At 37.5% G+C, this 13,348-nt stretch overlaps 1 protein-coding gene across 1 annotated transcript in view; it reads left to right on the top strand.

Annotated features, from left to right (window-relative positions):
- The window catches only part of DUSP10 (dual specificity phosphatase 10), an 81,762-nt gene extending 70,982 nt beyond the window's left edge, over nucleotides 1–10,780 (top strand). The window contains exon 4 of the mRNA XM_073800544.1: nucleotides 10,655–10,780. Coding sequence (XP_073656645.1) covers nucleotides 10,655–10,668 — 14 coding nt within the window. The 3' untranslated portion in view covers nucleotides 10,669–10,780. The remainder of the gene's footprint in view (nucleotides 1–10,654) is intronic.
- The last annotated feature ends 2,568 nt before the right edge of the window (nucleotides 10,781–13,348 follow it).

Here is a 13,348-nt window from a genome sequence, read left to right as displayed (position 1 = left end):
ACCCAAGTGAAAATGCAGTCATTCCTTCACATAACAAAGGGCAGTGCCCACCATTAGGACACCTCTGCAAAACCTCCAGGGAAACACAGATGCCTGATAGAGCTGTGCGGTTGGTAGAAGAGGAAGGGAGGGCTGTTTGCTGATGATGCTGAGTTTACAGGTTCGTGATCTAGTCTTACTTTGACCTCCTTGGCCCTCCTTTCTCATCACCTGTTGCCCTGCTCCTTCAGCTGCTGTATTAGCATTTGGGCTGGGCTCTGAGAGGGAATGGCTGTTTCCCAACAGCCCTGGACGACTTCACCATCAAGAAATCTACCAGCATTTTCCTGGCTCTCTTTGGACTGACCTGGAGTTTTGGGGTGGAAAGGGAACAGCACGTGAGTCAGAGGCCAGAACTCTGCCTGGTGACCTGGAAAGCTGAATATTTACTCATCTTACTTTGTGGAAGATGCACCACCTAAGAGATGAAAAAGGCATCAGGGGCAGAACGCAATCGACTATTCCTGTTGTGGAAAAGAAAGGGGCAGTCATTTGACATTTTCCCCTAAATTAGTGTTTTAAAATTAGCAAGCCAGTCCCATGAGCTTCAACATATTGGAAAAGTGTTGGATTCCAAAGAAGAGCTTCCCATTTCCTCTCTGCCTCTTTAGAACAATGAGTAACATGTAAAGAATTTTCCTTTTTTTGGAATGTAAGATTTCTACATCAGAGCTCATTTTTCTCTCCATAATTTCTCTCTATTGGATGTTAAAGAAAGCTAAACTGATCTCCCTAATTATTGATAGTTTAGGAATCTCATTCATTCAGTCTACAAACTTAGTGGTCCCTGTGTGCCAGGACCTCTTCTAAGGGCTATAAAGTAACTGGAATATATTATAGTGACACAACATGATTTATTTAAACTACTACATTTAATTTTATTCCTTTCAATTCCATTTTTCCTTGTTTTTTCTCTCCATCTATCTCCACATTTTCATACAAGGAAAACATGAAAATCACATATATAAACCAACAAGATTTGATTAGTATACATTTTGAGGACACTAGCCCAAATGAAGATTTTAATTCAAAATGGGGCTCCTTCTAGATTCTGTACCTGGGATGATTTAGAGAAAACAGCTTAAGTTATGTTCCCTGGAGCAATTAGAGACCACTGTTGTCAAATGGACTCTCACATTTATAGACAAAAGGTGGAGTTAATAAAGCCATCACAAGGAAATATACAAAGTTGCCTGTGTTTCTGGAGAAATACTTGGTTGAGTCATCCGCGTCATCAAATTAGATCCTGGGTTTGTTCTGCATCTCTTTGTTTTGCATCTCTTAGGTACTGTCAATCTGAAAAGGAGAGAAGGCAAATGCCACTGTCTCCTATCAATACCTCTCCCCTGTACCAAGTGCATCAGCCCTAAGAGATAACGCTAAAAACTTATTACCGAGAAAGTTGAAGATTTGTTGTAAATTATCATCTGGGGGTCCATACTCACCTTTTAAACAACGCTTTTAATAATATAGAATAACAGAAACAAAATATCTTTTCCTTGCAAGTAAACACAGCTTTTTTTTTTTATATATTAATGTACCAATGGACAGGCTTCATTGTATCCAACCTTGAAACGCCAATGATTTCCTAGTGGTGGGCTGGGGAGTGAGCTGTTGAATTGGGGCAGTTATTTAACAAACAGCCTCTCACAGCTGTTCCCAACAGGAAATGAGGAAGAATGCTACAGATGACTGTTGGGATCGCAGACTAGGATACCACTGTGCCAACGTTTCTGAATACAAAATTCCCTTTGCCAAAAGACCTTGAGACATTTGGGGAGAGAGATGCCAAAAGCTGGCATTCCAAAAGAAAACTGCCCCATTTTATTTTCCTTTAGATTGAACTATTTGGGGTTTGTGTAGAAAGGATGGAATGTATTAGCTAGATGTAGACAGATTGAAAAATGGGGGATTAAGAAAGGGAAGGGACAGAAGATCCACTATCCTGTCTTCTTGCCAGTAACTGTCCAAAGTATTGTAATTGATTGGCACTACCTATAACTTTATAACCAGTGTGTTCTTCCAGTTTAATGGGGAAAAATAACGTGCATTAAGAAATGTAGACCACACATGAATGGGCGTGAAATAGTTATAGGATACGCCACCAGGTTTCTGTAGTCCAAAAGGGATGTGTAAAAGAAGGATATAGGACATTTCCAGGTTCTCGTATTTCTGCACAATGGGGGGACTCAGAGTTTACCAAGATGAGAGTTTCTTCACCTCGTAGGGAGTGTAATAAAACATCTCAATGACACCAGAGCTTCAAAAGATGATTGAGGCAACCAGCTAGAAATAATAGTGTATGCCCAATAGAGAGCAAAAGCTACAGTGTTATCCAGATAGGAGAGAAAAGGTTTTCTCTGATAATAAAGAACTGGTAATCCACAGCTTGGTAAATTTGTTGAAGCAAACCCCAGCCTCCTTAATCACATCTTTGATGGAGAGTCTCTTTACGTGCTTGTTCAATGTTAACTTTAAATTTAGAGCCTGAGCATGAAGATCAGATAGAGGCAAGCCTATATCCTGGGTGGAACTGCAGAGGGAAAGGCTAGCAGGGTCACCCGGGAAAGGGTTAAAGAAACCTCAGTGCTGCAACATCTAGAAGATGACCACAGGATAGAGTTTTCTGACTGAACTGCCTAAAGATCTTCACATATTCCTTAGTGAGATGCAGTTGGAAATGACTACTAAAATGATATTTATCGTGCTATTAGGGTGAGTATACTTCTACTGGAGTTACCTGTCCACAGAAGTGACTCTAAAATTTAAACAGAAGAAGATTTAGTGTAGGCAATCTGGATAGAGGTGGTTAGATGGACCCTTAAAGTGATGCTGTATTTGCATAGTAAGCATAAGCCTTTTACTTAGGTTGCACATCTACATAGGGTGGCTTGGGTCGCTATATTGGGATTGCTTGGCCTGAAGGCTGTTATTGGGTGGCCGCTAAAGATTCCCCAAATAAATTTTTTGTCCCACCCACCACTCTCATATCCTGGCGTGCTTTTAGTTATTTTCCACATATCCTTCTGTATAAAACCCTGATCATAAACACCATTTTGGGGGTATTGACATGGATAGGTAATTGATCCATGTGGACTCCATGGACAACTGCAGTTCAGATTACAGCATCCAGCGAGGGCAAAACAGATATGTGACTTTCTGACCCAATGATGCTTTAACAAGGCTTAGTTACACTGGTGGGGGGGTCAGGGAGGGGGGTGGCATGCTAAGCGTTATGTACAAAAAGTTAAATTCATACGTTAAAGCAGTTGTGGTCTCTCGCTGGGTTGTTTTTCTTGGCCAGCAATCTGCCTTGGAACACATGCATAATTTTCTGGGGATTGTCTCTTCCTCCCAATAGCATGGTAATACCACTGTGAGCTCAGTAGCTATCTGGAAGTTGTAACCACTTTTGGTCACTGTTCACTGGATGGGGAATGAGGACTTGAGCAAGATGGGCGGGATATTTAGAGTCAAATCTCCAGAAATTTAGAATTAGGCAAGAGATCAGAGGTCTGTTTCTCTCTGGGTAGCTGGACATGTATTATGTATCAATAAATTTGGGAGATGTTGCTGCCTATGACATGTGGGAGAAAAAAATGTAAACATATATTATAAAATAGCAGAGCTGAGAGGGGGAGACAGAGACCCCTGAAGTCTTAAAACTTCAGTTCCTGATTCTCATCCTTTTCCTCAGGGTGGGCTTATCTTTTCTTGGCTTCTCTAAGCTCTTATCAAATCCTTACAATACTATCTTTCCCTTTTATTACTTAAGCTGAGCTTGCATGATTCTTGTTACTTGTACCATCAAGATTTCCCACTTGGAAAATGACTCAAAAATTCTGTTTGTAATCCCAAGAAATTTGAACATCTGCCGTCTGAGAATTAGATCCATGGTCCTAAGAATGATCACTTGCTTCCCTGTTGGATTCTGCCAGTGGCTGTCTTGGTTTAGGTCTCTACAGACTCTGTGGGTAATTATTATTAATAGTTAAGTCCTCATTTTAGAGTGTAGAGGTTGAAGAAGAATTAGACACACTATACCCATTATCACTAACTTTACACCATGAAAATATATTCAAAGTTATTGTACATCTTCACCAGAAGGCTGAAGAGTAATCAAACGTATTACAAATGCCTAAAAGTGAGTTTTCAGTCTTTAGAGTAAACAATAAACTGTCATCTGTGCCACTTTACTCATTTCAATTTACTCTGACAGCCACCCAGTGAAGCTGTTATGGGTAGGTAACAAATTTCCCGAATGGAGACAGCAAAGTTTAAGAAGTATGTGTTTGAGATCTTTTTTAAAATTAATTTTTATTGTTGAGTTTTTTACTTTTATAGTTGATTTTTATGGTTGATTTACAATGTTGTGTCAGTTTCGGGTGTACGGCAAAGTGAATCAGTTATACATATACATATATCCACTCTTTTTTAGATTCTATTTCCATACAGGACATGACAGTATTGAGTAGTGTTCTCTGTGCTATACAGTAGGTTCTTATTATTTATCTATTTTATATATAGTAGTGTGCATATGTCAATCCCAATCTCCCAATTTATTCCCCCCCTTTCCTCGTTGGTAACCATAGATGTAGTTTGTTTTCTACATCTGTGAGTCTACTTCTGTTTTGTAAATAGGTTCATTTGTACCATTTTTTAGATTCCACATATAAGCCATATCATATGATATTTGTCTTTCTCTGTATGACTTACTTCATTCAGTATGACCATCTCTAGGTCCGTAAAGAAGATTTGGTACATATATACAATGGAATATTACTCAACCATATAAAAGAATGAAATAATGCAATTTACAGGGACATGTTTGAGATCTTTTAAGAGAAGAGTAATGAGTAACTCCCTTTATTGACCAGCCCACGTTCATTCACAGTTTTAATTATAACATATGCTCATTAAATATGACTCTGAAAACAGAAAAATAGAAAATATTTACCTCTTATTTTCAATGTAAATATTCTGGTTTATTTCCTAAGAGATAATTTTTTCTAGGCATTTTTTAATATACTTTTCATCACTCTGTAAGTACATTTTTGTGATTACTGGATGTTTAACATGATATTAAAAGTATTTTTTGAGTTATTACTTAGTCTTACTGATCATTTTTCATAATTGCATAATATGCCATCCTGTGAAAGTATGCTCTGTCTACTAAAATAAGGTATATTGTTAAATATTAAGGAGGTTTCTGGTTTTTCCCAACTATGGACATTCCCAGTGGTATATGTCAAATTAAAAGACAGTTTGCCTAAAGTTACCTCCAAGACTTCTCTTTCCTCTGACTGCATAACCTTCTCACTCTTCTCCTAATCCATGCCTACTGCTTCCTTCAAGTCACTGTGTCTTCACTGAGGGCTGATTGTTCATGAAGGTATCAATTTTGTTTCTTTTATGACAACTGTATTCTATACCCTTTAGCTTTCATCTATAAAGCTGCTGTCATGTTATCTGGCATTTGTCCACACGTGGCTTTGCTTGTTTGTTATTTTTTCAGGTCCTCCCCACCAAAGCATTTACTATGCTGTTTAACACATATTGGGGTTTAGTAATTTCTTGTGGAATGAGAAAGGAGGGGAAGGAATGAGACAGCGAACAGGAAGTGAACTAGCACTGCTTTATAATTTTCTACTAAGCTAAGTTACAGTTTTCTTATTTACTGAATGATGAACACCAATTTTGTTGCAAATTTATGTTGTCTGTTCTTAATATGCTTCTAGCCTATCATGGTCTCTTTACTTATTGTACCATAGTGAACTTCCCTGGTTTGATGCCTCACCAATATCTATCTTTTAGGTACATATCCTAATGAGGCAACATAATATGAAAGTTTACAAATATAATATCTTTATGGTGAAGCATGTAGTCAGCATTTCAACAGGCTCTTTATCCAAGAGCAAGGATAAGGCATTTAGCCAACACACATTTCTTGCTTCTGGCACTCTGAGATGATCCATTAATTCTTGAAATAAGAGTTTCCTTTGGGTGTTTTCTCCTTTTGTTTGAGGCTTTCTGCCTACTAAAAAGTCATTTTTAAAAAGGCCAGCAGACAGTTGAAAACATACCTCTGAAACCTTGTGAAATTGGTTTGATTTTTAAGGAATAAACACTAGATCTAAGGAGCAGAAACATAGGAAGAGAGAAAGGACTGTTCCTTCAGACTGAAGTATAATTCTACAACAGTCTTGCTGTAGGTCCTATGTTTTGACTTTTTTTTTTCTTTTTTAACTAAAATATTAAATCTTAGAGTTGGAAAGGAAAAGGGGAGCAGAGATTGAGGAGAAGGTTAGTCCTTATTCTTCCTCTTTTGATGACATGAATTAATCTTCACCTAATGAGCAAGCTTCTGGCTTCTGTGGCTTCTTATCCAAACTCCATGGGCAGGACACCCAAAGACTGGGTAGCCTTGGACCAAGTTTACTCCAAGAGGTGGATAAACCCATACAATTCAACCCAAAACACATCTAAACATTTACCTAAAAATTATTGTAATGCATGATAATTGGGCTTTATCCTGAGCAGTTTATATGATTAGTTTATACAATTAGTAGTATTTTTATACAGGCTAATCAAATTTCACATTTTTTCTTCCTTGTTTTAGCTATCCAATATCCCTAATCAGCATTAATATTGACAACATTGCCTAAATCTATGTACATTTTAGTTCTCATTTTATTCACATTCTCTCTCTGAATGCCTCTCACTTCAGATGATGAATGATACGTATGTAAATACTGTAAATTATGTCTGGTATTAACATCTCAACAACTACTTTTTTAAAAAATAAAGGAGGATAACATAGGGTTGAAGGAGGACTTGGAAGAGTGAGGGTGTTGGTGACAAGGTAACCTAGCTTTCCTGTTCAGCCCCTCTTGCAACTAAGGACGGTCAAGTGATTTTGGAAACCAAACACATCCACTTTGAATCCCATCTCTGCTACTAACTAGCTGGGCTGATTGTGCTTACCACTCTGATCCCCAGTTAGAGATAGTTTAGAAAAGGTGCTGGTTCATGTCACGGGCTTAGTAAGCTTTAGCTCTTTTGGGACACCCTCATTTTCATCATGCTTATTCAATTTAACAACATTTATTGAGCACTCACCACATCCAAGGGGTTTATGCTACACACTAGATATATAAAGTTATATACAATATGGTGCTTACCCTCAAGCTGCTCCTTGTATGTTGGGAAAGCTTTGGTTTATAACTGACTTAAAATAGATAAACCAACAAGGACCTACTGTGTAGCACAGGGAACTATACTCGATATTTTGTAATAACCTATAAAGGAAAAGAATCTGAAAGAGAATATATATATATATATATATATAACTGAGTCACTGTGTTGTACACCTGAAACTTACATGATATTGTAAATCAATTATACTTCAATAAAAATTTAAAAAAATATTAAAAAAAACACAATGGTAAGAAACTATGTCTTCTGTTTGGAAAATGGCAACGTGAGGAGGACTTACCACTTTCACATGCAATGCACTGCAAATGGCAAAAATCCACAGTGACTATATCAAGGATGCTCTACTTGAACGGAGCTCTGTATAGTTTCCTTGTTTTTCTATCTTAACTATAACTACCACTAGACATGTTTGGCTGTGAAGTTTGGGCTCAATTATGAATCAACCTATGACCCTACCTTTAGGGTCTTTCTTTAGTGTGACCCCCTTTTCCTTGTTTGAACTGATATTAAAAAGAAATGAAATATTTTCTTTTCTATTATTTCAGCTGGGGGAATTAGAAATTGGATGAATTTTCTACAATCTTATCTTTCTTATCAAGCAGACTAAAAGACAACAGGACAGTTTAAAATCCTCTCAACAATTAATGATACTCTTCTTCATGATTTCATCCCTTACTCTCTTTACCATTGTAGATCTGGTTAAATATCAGAATTTTTCATGTGGTAGATTCCCACAGCATCAGGAATCCTGACCAGTGCAAAGGGGACATCCATAGTTCTCTAACACTTATTTTGGTTCTTTTAAATAAAAAGATACCTATATACCACACTTTGAACTAGCATGCAATTTTTCATATCAAAATTTGCCAATATAATTATCTATTTATTGATGCTGAAGATCCTCTTGGGGCCATTTCAGGAACATATAATTCTACATCCTATATCCTGGAGGAGCCTGAACCGAACACACAGAAAGGGCCAATAAATGTGAGATGTCAGACATAGAACTTTTGTTTTCCCAAAAATTCCTTTTCAAATGACTAGTCTTTATCCATATCAAATGTGAGGTTGACTTAGGAGGGGATATGTAATTATTTTCTGGATTGAAGTCAAAGATGAGATTAAATTAATCCATTTCTCTGGTGATTGCCCTGGAAGACGTCTCCATGCTTCCTCTTGCGGATCTCTGGCTCCTGTGTGATGCACACGTTATTAAGAACAGTTGGCCAGAGGATATACAGTGAGCAAAGGAACCAGGGAAAGCCTACTCACTTGGCACTTTGACCCAGTACCTGTATACAAAGTCCCAACCTCTAATCTTAAGCAAGGAAGTGTCCCCAAATTGTAAAACTTTAAGAAAAATGGACTCATATTCAAACAGCATTTCTAATAAGACTTAGTTTTATATCATTGTTATTATGTTATATGGAAACTCTTGGCCTTTAATGTGTAGTTTTGGTTGTATTCTGCAGTTGAAATCAAAATCACAGCAACAAAAATAAAGGAAATAAAGGAAGAAAGTCCCTCTTATTCTCCTGGAGTACAAAGTGTAAAGACAAACTGAATATAAGGGAGATACTACCTCAGAAGTCCTTGCACATTGCTGAGAGCCAAGTAGTTGGTCCATCCTCTGTGTTTGGCATGCAAGTTTTATCCAAGGACTACCAAAAAAAGAGGCAAAAGTTTCTCCTAAAAATAAAAGAGAAGCCCCTCCCAAACACTGCCCAATAATTTGGTGACGTCAGTGTGGTTCTGGACTCTTTAAGAAGTTCATGCCTTTCTTATTAGACAGGGTTCTCCAGAGAAACAGAACTAATAAGATGTTTGGATATGTAGAAAGGTATTTATTTATTTTATGAAACTGACTCGTGTGATTATGGAGGCTGGTGAGTCCAAAATCTACAAGATGGACTGGCTTATGGGAAGAACTTATGCTGTAGTTTGAGTCTGAAGGCCATCAGACTGAAGATCCAAGGAGGAGTTGATGCTGCAGCTGAAATCTAAAGGCTGTCTCCTGGCAGAATTACTTCTTGCTCAGAAGAGGTCAGTCTTGGGTTCTCTTGAGGCCTTCAACTGAGGAGGCCCATCTACGATATGGAGAACAACTGCTTTACTCAAAGTCCACCAATTTAAATATTAATCTCATTCAAAAACACCCTTGCAGAAACATCCAAAATAATGTTTGACCACATATCTAGGCCCTGTGACCCAGCCAAGATGACACATAAAACTAACCATCACACCATTTGACCCAGGTTTTCAACTTCTGTGACTGTATCCTAAGAATATAGTGGTTAAGGAATTGATGTGGTTAAGGAATTGCGTATAAGAAATATTATTTATAATATTATTTATAATTTTTTATTATTATTTATATTTATATAAATAATATATTTATATAAATATATTTATATATTATATATATAATATATAAATATATATAATATATATAATATATAAATATATATAAATATATTTATATATTATTTATAAATAATATATTATTTATAATAAATGAAGCTTGAGATAAATGTCCAATGATATGTGTGTGTCTAAATAATATAATGGAGATCGAATGAATGAAATATTATGCAAGTATTAAATAGCGTGTTTTAAAAGATCATTTAGCATCACAGCAAATTGCTCATAATGCTGAATGAAAAACTAACAGTTTTACAATTCTTTTCTCTCTTTCTCTTCTCTTCTTCTCATTCCCTTTTTCTATGTATCCTTCTCTGTTTCTGTCTCAGAAATATATCAAAATAGTTACAGTGTTTTCTTTTCATAATTTTCAGTGTTTATTGTAAAAAGAAACATTTTTAATATGAGCATGCATCAAGCTTATAATCAGGAAAACATTACGAGACTTTGTTAAGTTTTTGTATTTGTATTTATCTACTTGTCTATTTATCCTGACAGGAAACACAAAATCTCTTTAGCAAAAAACAGTTCATTTACTCACAGGTCAATTCCTCATTGCGGGACACTAAGGAATAAATGGACTGCAAATGCAAAGGTTGCACCACAAGAGAGGAGCCCCAATATTACGAGCTGCAAAGCTCCTATAGGATGACTAGCAAATCTGTCCCTCATTTCCTGGGAACAGAGAGAAAGAAGGAAAAAGAGAAAGAGAGAGAGAGACATTTGCTGCTCTGGAATGTAAACAAAATCTCCATGGGGAGAGATGAGGAAGCTCCCCACATTTTTATCACTGTTATTATGTAAGCCAAAAGCTCTGAAAAAGGTAAAATTTTAAATCTCTGCAGAGCAATTTACTATCTCTAATTTATAAGGCATGTTTATTATTTAATCATCATTTAACCCAGGTTGTCAATAATGTTGCCAAGAAAGCCCTGACAGTGCAGAAACAAAATATTCATGAAGCGTTTTCTCCCAACAGATTTCCACTTATGACCATTGGGGAATGACTGAGGCTAGTCTTGCTCCCCTACTGTCAACAACCAGAAAATTGGACAAAATACATGATACTACATGTTCAGACACTGCGCAATGGAAAATACAGGACTGTGATCCATAAAGGAAGGGAAACTGATGAGGTAAGTTCCACAATGACTTCAGTTTTTTTCATAGAAGAATTTTCTAGAACAGCGTACGGGGAGGGGAACTCAAGCAGAGCATAATACTCTCAACTGAGGGACAAGACATAAATCCAAATTCAGGGAGACTATGACAGCACATATTTGAGGGGCTGAGCACCAGAGATTACATAGCTTTAAAGAAAGAGAGCTCCAAAGACCTGCATAAGAATCCTCTTGAAACTTTGTCTGAATATTAAGCTGAGCTTGCATAGAATAAAGCTCCAGGAGGCCAGGAGAAGAACTACTGCTAAAGAAAAACATCACAACTTTCAAAGCACTTAGGGAATTCAATTAATGATGGTTAAGATAGATGGCTTTATTGATGAATTATCATAACCAGCTCTGACTAAAAAAAAAAAAATCAATCCCTGGAGAGAGCACTTCTGGAGGGATGGTGTAAGGATCTCTTAAAATATGCTCCTCCACAAAAGCAATCAGCAACATTTTTCAAAATGAACTTTTCAAAGCTCTGGAAATGAATCAAAATTTGCAATAATCTGAGGAACATTTGTTCAAGAAAAACATATGAATCTTGGTAAGAAAAGTGAGTTTTGTGGTGTTTCAACTTACCCTCTTCACATTCCCTTCTCCTCGTTTCTGCAGTGACCTTAAAACCAAAGGTTCACAAGCAGTAACCATAAAAACCAGTAGCTTAGCAGTCATGGGAGGGGGTAGAACAGGTTGAATCTCCCAAAAAACCCCATCACCATAGGCTTGTTATTATTTAAACTGTCTGGGTGTTCTCTGGAAATCTCTTTCTTTTCAAATAAATGTCATTCATTTATTCATTACAAATTATACAAGCAGAGAATTTTATTTCAATGTAGTATTATACGTTTTATTGGAAAATACCTGGTTATTGAAGATATATGTATATATTACTATAACACTTTAGTATGTTAACTCGTTTAATACAGCAACCTTATTGAGATATATACTATTATTACGCACATTTTACAGTTAGAAAAACAGAGTTCCAGATATAGGTGAAGTTTCTTTTTACCACATGCTCCAATCATATCTCTTTTACCCATATCTCAGAAGCCACCACTAGCATGGGTTTGGTGTATATTCATCCGATCGATTTTTACTTTTTATGTTCATATGTCTATCCATAAACAATATAAAATAGTATGTTGTGTGTTTTAAATGTATATAAATATTATCAGACTGTCTCAGGTTAATGAATTTAGGGCTTTTCTCTGTATGGGAAGATGTAAGATTCTGGGCTTAGGAAATCATGAAATCATTCCTTTGATATGCACCCTAAGTATCCTGCTTTTCTCTGTCCTGAATCCCCTCAGGGTGCACCGCTGGGGGTGGCTGCAGAGACTGATGGCTTAATGGTCACAACATCCTTTGTTTACTGATATGGCCAGGTGACAACATTAGTTTACACAAGTCTGAGGTGGGGCCTGAGATTCTGCATTTCTCGCAAGCCCCAGGGTGGATAATGGTGATGGCCCTGTTCTACAGATCATACTTTGAGTAGTAAGGCTCTAGGCAACATGTGAGCAGGCATTCTGTTTATCAGGGAAGGCTCCCTGGGAGAGGAGTTTAGACCAGGTTTTGAAGAAAGAAGGGAGATAGGTTTTTTTACCAGGGCAGTCAGTATACCAGGATAAAGAATAAGGCGGTTGAAAGGTGGAAATAGGTAAAACAGACGCAAACAAATGATCAGCCAGTTGGCTCAGCCCACCAGAGAGATGGAAATACGGAAAAATAAATAGTGAATCAAGGAACCTCAGTGGCCCTCTTATGACATCTGGATGTGTCACACTCAGCCAGCGATTCCAAGGCTGTGTTCTCTGGAGCACTGCTGCTCTGAGAGTTGTTCATAGATATCTGCCTGGCTGTGCAATCAAATTAGGAGAGGAAATTCTGAGGTTATACATGTATTTCTTTAACTTAATTTTTAAAATGTTAATCTTTCTCTTCTCAACGCAGAGTACACGTTCCCTCCTCTTTTAAAAAATGGTTTTGGGGCTTCCCTGGTGGCGCAGTGGTTGAGAGTCCGCCTGCCGATGCAGGAGACGCGGGTTCGTGCCCCGGTCCGGGAAGATCCCACATGCCGCAGAGAGGCTGGGCCCGTGAGCCATGGCCGCTGAGCCTGCGCATCCGGAGCCTGTGCTCCGCAACGGGAGAGGCCACAACAGTGAGAGGTCCGCATACCGCAAAACAAAACAAAAAACAAACAAAAAAAAAAAGGTTTTATGCCACTAGGTATATATTTTCTAAAAGGTGGCAAATGACATGTCTTTTTTTTCTCCCTTTCAAATGGTGATTTCCAATCCTGATTGCACATGGGGCGCTGCTTAGAGAATTATTGATGGCCAAATCTCATCTTTAGACATTTTGATTTACTAGCCTGAGGTGGGGTCAGCCACTGCTCTCTGATCATTATCTGACCTGACTATCTCCACTGGGGCACAGAACAGGGTCTACACTGAGCTTCCATGGATCACTTGGTAACAAGAGGCAGTTTCATAAATTCT

The sequence above is a fragment of the Tursiops truncatus genome, chromosome 1 (assembly GCF_011762595.2).
Source record: "Tursiops truncatus isolate mTurTru1 chromosome 1, mTurTru1.mat.Y, whole genome shotgun sequence".
Classification (NCBI taxonomy): Eukaryota; Metazoa; Chordata; class Mammalia; order Artiodactyla; family Delphinidae; genus Tursiops; species Tursiops truncatus.
The sequence above is the reverse complement of the archived record's forward strand: the minus strand, read 5'-3'. Positions and strand labels throughout refer to the sequence as shown.